The sequence below is a fragment of the Danio aesculapii genome, chromosome 5, assembly GCF_903798145.1.
Source record: "Danio aesculapii chromosome 5, fDanAes4.1, whole genome shotgun sequence".
Classification (NCBI taxonomy): domain Eukaryota; kingdom Metazoa; phylum Chordata; class Actinopteri; order Cypriniformes; family Danionidae; genus Danio; species Danio aesculapii.
Genome location: NC_079439.1, coordinates 9,714,649 through 9,723,591, shown reverse-complemented (window position 1 = coordinate 9,723,591; position 8,943 = coordinate 9,714,649). Strand labels below are relative to the sequence as shown.

Sequence of the window (8,943 nt, the reverse complement as noted above, 5' to 3'; positions counted from 1 at the left end):
AATTAAAACTGTACGTGACTAATTAAATTAAAATAAAACTGTCTGAGGTAAGACTGAGAAACATGCGCGCGTTCACACACTGATTGACAGGTTGAAACGACAAAGCCACGCCCACATTGTGTCACGTCTTATATACTAAAATATGGACAACCATGTACAAACACAAAACGTATTTAATTTGATCTTATCTTTCACACAACTTCAATTTAATTAATTATCTGAGCAGATATTTTGAGAATTTAATTACGTCATCATTTCACCATTTGATTGACCATCTTAATCTTAAAAAGTGTAGAAAACATGTAGAGGTCCACCTTTTTAAAATTTCATATGGTATCAGTTTCTACAAAATATTTTAAAGCAGCAGTTGGCTAGTTAAACAAAACTTATTTCAATTTTATTGAAAATAAAATAAACAAATAAAATCTATAATCCTATATAGATAAATAATATGTAATATGTACACACACACGCGCGCACACACACACACACACACACACACACACACACACACACACACACACACACACACACACACACACACACACACACACACGTTAACAATTGAAACTGATATGTAATGTAATGTGTATTTATTTATATAGTGCATTTATCATGCATACACCCAAAACGCTTTACAATCCACACCACCACCAGTGTGCAGCATCCACTTAGACGATGCGTTGGCAGCCACAGGACAACCACGCCAGTGCGCTCACCACACACCAACTATTGATGGAGTGGAGAGACAGTGATAGAGCCAATTCGGTGTATGGAGATGATTGGGAGGCCATGATCGTTAACGGCCGATGGAGGGATCGATCGATCGATCGATCGATCTATCTATCTATCTATCTATCTATCTATCTATCTATCTATCTATCTATCTATCTATCTATCTATCTATCTATCTATCTATCTATCTATCTATCTATCTATCTATCTATCTATCTATCTATCTATCTATCTATCTATCTATCTATCTATCTATCTATCTATCTATCTATCTATCTATCTATCTATCTACCTGTCTTTGTATCTATGTATCTATGTATCTATGTATCTATCTATCTATCTATCTATCTATCTATCTATCTGTCTATATACAAACAATCTAAATTGTCTTTAGACAGGAATGGGTGTTGTTCGATAGTTTTAGGACAACTTTGATGAAATATTTTAACCACTTCAAATATTAACTCTATATTAAATAAAAAATAAAATTAAAAAATGACCTCAATCTTTTTTGTGTGTTAGCTAGGTGCCAAGACATCTTGATGTCTTGTGTTCATTTAATTAAACTTGCCATCATAAAATAAATACAAATAAATAAAACTGAAAATATAAACATATATGCAATGTTTATTTTAAAATATGTACTTTAAAACATGCAATAAAATTACTAAAACTTTATATTAAAATGAAAATGTATTGAATGTTCACCAGACACAATATTTCACTTGGTTTCTGCTATGAAAAAAACAATGGTAGTGCACTGCCATCTAGAGGACAGATGTAAGAAGTAATTTCTTTCACTTAAACAAAAATACAGATATTGCATCTACACCTACTACAGATATAATCTGAGAATCAGGACTTTTCAGATAAAAAAAGACAACATGATTCATGATTATGACAAGACAATCATTATTATTTATTTTAAAAACAAAGGTATCAGTATGTTAAGATGTTTTTATAAAACTTGAGAAAAATGCCTGGGACTGGACTTTTTACAGTACCTGTAAAAGAGAATAATAATAATATAAAAACAACAACAACAACAACAATAACAATAATAATTATAATAATAATAATTTTAAAGTGCTTTTAAAAAGTATAACAATATTTTGATCATGTCTATTAAAGCAAGACACTGCAGGTGAACTAGTATTTAAAAAAACACACCTTATCTCACTTGCCCAACTGACTTATCATTAGATTTTTTTTAATTATGAACTTTCTGAAGGGGCAGCATGGTGGCTCAGTGGTTAGCACTGTCGCCTCACAGCAAAAAGTTTGCTGGTTTGAGTTCCGGCAGGGCCAGTTGGCATTTCTGTGTGGAGTTTGCATGTTCTCCCCTTGTTGGTGTGGGTTTCCTCCGGGTGCTCCGGTTTCCCCCACAGTCCAAACACATGCAATAGGTGAATTGAATAAACTAAATTGACCATAATGTATGACCTACATGGCCATAATGTATGACCCAGCCCTAATCTGACACCCGTGTTGGCGTGGCGTTTCCTCCCAGTGCTCTGGTTTCCCCCACAGTCCAAACACATCTGCTATAGGTGAATTGAATAAACTAATTTGGCCGTAGTGTTTAAATGTGAGTGTGCATGGGTGTTTCCCAGTACTGGGTTGCAGCTGGAAGGGCATGCGCTGTGTAAAATATATGCTGCATAAGTTTCGCTGTGGTGACCTCTGATGAATAAAGGGACTAATGAATGAATTAAGCTTTCTAAAATGTTGTTTAAATATGCAAAAGAGGCATTATTTCATTAAACATGCTAATTTGCATAGATTTCTACCACAAAAAAATGTAATATTCACTATTCAAAAAGGCTGGGTATTGTCGTCACCCAAAATTAATTTAAAATATGGACAAACTAAACAATGGATTCATTTTTTTTTTCAGTTAAATTTAAATGACACTTTTTATCCACATTTTTGCCCACATTTGACCCAATGTTGGGTTATGACAACACATTTTTTAGTTTTGCGTTTAGTAAGGGATCTATTGGTATCTCTAACTGTAATCAGTGTACCCAGAGAGAGAATATGCAGTTTAAGTCTGAATCATTAGCCCCCCACTTTGAATTTTTTTTTCTTTTTTAATATATTTCCCAAATGATGTTTAACAGATTCAGGAAATTTTCACAGTATGTCTGATAATATTTTTTCTTCTGGAGGAAGTCTTATTTGTTTTATTTCGGCTAAAATAAAAACAGTTTTAAAATTTTTTTTAAACCATTTTAAGGTCAAAATTATTGACCCCTTTAAGCTATTTTTTTTCGATTGTCTACAGAACAAACCATCGTTCTACAATAACCTGCCTAGTTAACCGAATTAACCTAGTTAAGCCTTTAAATGTCACTTTAAGCTGTATAGAAGTGTCTTGAAAAATATCTAGTGAAACATTATTTACTGTCAACATGAAATGATTTGAAAAAACCTTCTCTCCGTTAAACAGAAATTGGGGGAAAAAATAAACAGCGGGGCTAATAATTCTGACTTCAACTGTATATATATATATATATATGTAAATGTATATGTATATATATATATATGTGTGTATATATATATACATATATGTGTGTATATATATATATATATATATATATATATATATATATATATATATATATATATATATATATATATATATATATATATATATATATATATTCGGCTTAGTCCCCTATTTATGGACAATTCTAGCATACTGTATGTTTAACGCAGCGGATGCCCTTCCAGCCACAGCACAGTACTGGAACATATATTACATATCACATATTTTTATTTATATTATATATATATACATATTCTAATTTATAAGTCATTTACAGACACAAGTAGATAAAGTATAACAAAAGAAACACTTGCAAGTGTTTTTCTTTACATAAAACTTAAAATACTTCATAAACAGCCAAAAATTGTGTTTTTGCCTGCAGTGTCCTGTTGAAATATTTCACTGTAATTACAACACAATGCAATCTCACCAGCTGTACCAGTATCCCAAGACAATGACTGAGCCGACAGCACTAATCAATCCAACAGTCACCAGAGCAGATATCTTCATGATGTAGGACGTTCCTGAAGCCAGAAGATCAGACATTATTTTGAAACTATTTTATATTCGCTATACTATTCTTCTTTACAATTCTGTTAAACTGCAAACAATTAGTAAAGTGTTTGTAAAACTGTTTACAGTGAGGTGTCGTTATTCTCCTCACAGTTCATCAATCAATATTAAAAGGCAACTTAAATACTTTTATCTGTGTTGAATATTACTGCACTGTTCAATACACAATACACACAATAAAACTCAAAAGAGTTTTGGCCACAGATATGCTTGTGGTGTGATGTCACATTTAAACTCTGAGCATAACAGCATTTCATGACGGATAAAAAGAAACAAAAATCCAAACAATCAATAAAAAAAAAAGATATTGTTACTTATTATCTTATATAAATATAACTGCTGTTTTATATTTACTGGTCACAGCTTTATATAAAAAAAACATTTAATTCTTCAATATTAGAATACAGTATATTGTGTCAGATTTCAGACTCTATAAATAAAAAATTAGACTTTTTATCTCAGAAATGACATTTTCTCAGAATTGTGAAGCGTAAACTTGCAATTGTGAGTTATAAAGTTAGAATTCTAAGATAAAAAGTTATAAATGTCAATATTGTGAGATAAAAAGATGCAATTCTGTTTAATAAACTAAAAATTCTGAGATATAAAATCATAAAGTCAGAATTCTGAGATCAAAAGTTGCAATTGCGAGTTATAAGATCCAAATTCTGGGATAAAACATTGCAATACTGAGATAAAAAGTTATAAAGTCAGAATTCTGAGATCAAAAGTTGCAATTCTGGGTAATAAAGTTACATTTCTGAGAAAAAACTAAGTCAGAATTCTGAGATAAGTCACAATTGTGAGATATAAAATCAAAAGTCTGAAAGAAAAAGTTCATTCATTCATTCATTTTACCTTCGGCTTAGTCCCTTATTTATCAGTGGTCACCACATTTGAATGAACCGCCAACTATTTCAGCATTTGTTTTACACAGCGGATGCCCTTCCAGCTTCAACCCAGTACTGGGAAACACCCACACACACTTACATTCAAACACTACGGCCAATTCATCTAAAGCGCATGTGTTTGGACTGTGGGGGAAACCAGAGCACCCAGAGGAAACCCACATGGACACTGGGAGAACATGCAAACTCCACAAAGAAATGCCAACTGGCCCAGCTGGGACTCGAACCATGGACCTTCTTGCTGTGAGGCAACAGTGCTAACCACTGAGCCACCACCCTAAAGTAAATATTAGATAAATATCACAACTGTGAGTTATAATATCAGAATTCCCACTTTGTTTCCCAGAATTGTGAGTTAATCATTTTTAAGTTCTTACTTTAAAATAATATTTTAAACATGTCTTCTCTCTGTTAAACTTAAGAAATATTTGATTAAAAAGAACTGAAATTTCCGGGCGACGTAGTGTCTCAGTGGTTAGCACTGTTGTTTCACAGCAAGAAGGTTGCTGGTTCGAGCCTCAGCCTGTCAGTTGGCATTTCTGTGTGTCGTTTGCATGTTCTCCATGTTGTAACGCCTTGACTCACTCAGGAAGGCGAAAGGATCGCAGGATTTATCAAAACACATAGATTTATTTACAAACATTCACTTGGAAGGACATTGAGAATACAGGAGACACAAGAACGACAAGGGTTGACGACAAGACATAACTGAGAATACCGGATGAGGAACTAACTGAACACAGGGACTTAAATACACAGGAGATGATTAAACTGATTACATACAGGGGTGAGACACAGGTGGAAATAATGAACATTAACAAATGGCGGGAACTGGAACAAAGGAGCACATGGGAAAGGTCACATGATGAAAACAAAAGGAACAGAATCTGACACCCGTGTTGGCGTGGTGTTTCCTCCGGGTGCTCTAGTTTCCCCCACAGTCCAAACACATCCACTATTCACCTTATTCTTCACGTACGAGTGGGTGCAGCCATTGGAATCTTTTTGGTCTCATTCACTTCCATTTATTTTTAGACGTTAAAAACAGCTTGTTTTGCTGCTTGATGTTGCAAACTGACATTTTCTTATTATATTATTCTACATTGTCTGTATAGTCACGAAAACACTTGCGTGTAGACCCAGTAGTTTGACCGTTTTCTGCCGTTTATTATACCTAGTCATTTCTCCCATAGGCAGCTGAGACGGAAGTTCTAAAACAATCGCAAAAACGAGCGCACTTCCGCATTGAAGAATAAGGTCAATAGGTAAATTAAATAAACTAATTTGGCCGTAGTGTATGAGTGTGAATGAGTGTGTATGGATGTTTCCCAGTACTGGATTGCAGCTGGAAGGGCATCTGCTGTGTAAAACATATGCTGGATAAGTTGGTGGTTCATTCCGCTGTGGCGACACCTGATGAATAAAGGGACTAAGCTGAAGGAAAATGAATACATGATCGAATAGATATTTCATAGGGCTAACAGGGCTTTAGTCTCTGATTATTTTTTTAGCCAAGTCATGTAGTCATGTGTGGAAGATGTAGATGTGTTTGGTTGGAGATCTTTACCTCTGGTTTTAGCCCAGATTATGCAGGACTGTGTTCTTGACTGTCAGGGAGAAACCAGAGGGGTGAAAAAATGAGCAAATCTTTTGAGAAACACTTATAGTTAAAGTCAGAATTATTAGCCCCCTGTAAATTTTCCCCAAATTTCTGTTTAACGGAGAGAAGATTTTATCAACACATTTCTAAACATAATAGTTTTAATAACTCATTTCTAATAACTGATTTATTTTATCTTTGCCATGATGACAGTAGATAATATTTTCCTAGATATTTTTCAAGATACTTCTATACAGCTTAAAGTGACATTTAAAGGCTTAACTAGGTTAATTAGGCAAGTCATTGTATAACAGTGTTTGTTCTGTAGACCAGGGGTCCGTTCTTCATATGTGGATTACTCAGTTAGCTGGATTTGGTTATTGACGATTTGACACCATCCAGGATCGTTTCATTCTTCAAAAATCATCTGAGACTTGTTGTCATAGCAACAGTTCTGCTAGCTCAAACCTGCTTGGAAGCAGGCTCATTTCATATAAACAGGATTAGATTGGGTCAGTTCAAGCAAAGATAATACTGAAAGTATTTACCGAATGCTGATATTTTCTTACAGTAGTAGTTATATACACTTATGAAAATTGTAAATATGTATTTTAAACTATATATAAAGTTTAACAATAAATATCAATAAAACTTAAGCAATCTGCACTCTGAAATAAAACTACAGAGACTGTCACCTGGTGGTTCAAAGATAAAATTTATTGATATGGACTTTTTAGATACAAACGCGTGCAATTGTTTTAGTACAATATGTGTATGATCATTTCCATAATAAAAATCAACTTTTTTTTATTTTTAAGGATTAATACATTTATGCAGTCATGGACATGTTTTGACAGTTAATATGACGGTGATTTGATGCTTCACAAAAGTTGCAGACATCAAAAAATGCTTTTGTAATGCTAAATTAATTTAAACATCCAGTTATTATTTACACCGATTAACAAACCGGCTACTATAATACTACTATGGCTGCTATAATAAAGAAAATTCTCTCTAAAAGTAAAACTAAATAAATTGCTAAATATCTTGACACATGAAAGTGTAAAGCCTGCAGCCTACAACAAAGGTGGAAAGTTATTGCGTATCATATTTAACAAACCGTTTCCTATGAATTTTATGTAATTTTGCTCACATGGATAATTGAATATTAATCAGATGATGTCATTACACTGCTGTGCCGTCAGCCAATCATTGCATTGCTGATCATGATTTCGAGAATCGATAGATCTGTCCTTTACAACATGCACAGCAATCTCAGACCAGTTCATCCAGACCAGGCATGGGCAAACTCGATCCTCGAGGGCCGGTGTCCCTGCAGAGTTTTGCTCCAACACTAATCAAACACACCTGAACACCCTAATTAGTGTCTTCAAGATCACTAGAAAGCTACAAGCAGGTGTGTTTGATTAGGGTTGGAGCAAAACTATGCAGGGACACCGGCCCTCCAGGATCGAGTTTGCCCATCCCTGATCCAGACATTTTAATCTGAGTCGCAAACTTGTTTATAGAACCAAATTAGCCAGAGATCAATAATCAAGACTAAAAGATCCAGGATCTGGCAAATCATCTTAGATCATTTAAGCGAGGTACAATAAACGGACCCCTGGGGCTTTCAAAGTTTTCAGCCCGCGACCTCTAAAATAACAACACCAGTGACTCGCGACCCCCTCTATGCTCGGAGGTGGTTATAAGCATACAAGTATTGCACACAATGGTGCACACACACTAAAAGGAACTTTATAAACAAGTTTATTGACGACACAATAAAAGTGCAACAGTCTATTTTTATAATCATTATTCATTTCTTTAATTTAACATTAATCTCAACTAATGAGAATGGTGAGCACAATGTTTATAGCACAAGACTATTCTTGGCTTAATTTTGGAGACTTGGAGCCACTTGAAGATCGTCCTCCTTGTTCAGTCGTGGCCTTTATTTTTAATGTATGTGAGTGCCATAAAGGTGTCAAAGATTAACATTGTACCATAAAATCAATCTGCTGCAACTAACACTATTGCTGTGATGTTAATCTAACATGATAACCTCAGGGGCTGATGAATTTTTATTTGTATGTTTTTATGTAACTATTAAATATTAAGTTTATATATTAAATATATAATAAGTTTAAACTGTTTTAATATTCTGCAGGTTATGGATAAATATGAGATTTTTGGAAATGACCAGTGACCCCCCCCCCTCATGTGTCTCGCGACCCCCACTTTAAGGAACCACGGCTGTAGACTATTAAAAATATATAGCTTCATGGGGCTAATAATTTTGACCTTAAAATGTTTTTTTAAAAATTAAAAGCTGCTTTTATTCTAGCCGAAATAAAACAAACAAGACTTTCTTCAGAAGAAAAAATATTATCGGAAATACTGTGAAAATTTCCTTGCTCTGTTTAACATCATTTGGGAAATATTAGAAAAAGAAAAGAGCAAATAATTTTGACTTCAACTGTATTTGACACTCGTTACACTTCTCTAAATCTTGGGTCTTACCTTTCTCCACTGACACACGGTGCGCAGGATTATGAAATAGTCTTTTCCGTCTG

The 8,943-nt window shown here is 34.0% G+C and overlaps 1 protein-coding gene across 1 annotated transcript in view; it reads right to left on the bottom strand.

Annotated features, from left to right (window-relative positions):
• Nucleotides 1-1,438: 1,438 nt before the first annotated feature.
• Nucleotides 1,439-8,943, bottom strand: part of susd1 (sushi domain containing 1) — a 44,900-nt gene continuing 37,395 nt past the window's right edge. The window contains exons 15-18 of the mRNA XM_056458928.1: nt 8,891-8,940; nt 6,335-6,374; nt 3,717-3,810; nt 1,439-1,739 (exon numbers count right to left, since the gene is read on the bottom strand). Coding sequence (XP_056314903.1) covers nt 1,694-1,739; nt 3,717-3,810; nt 6,335-6,374; nt 8,891-8,940 — 230 coding nt within the window. The 3' untranslated portion in view covers nt 1,439-1,693. The remainder of the gene's footprint in view (nt 1,740-3,716; nt 3,811-6,334; nt 6,375-8,890; nt 8,941-8,943) is intronic.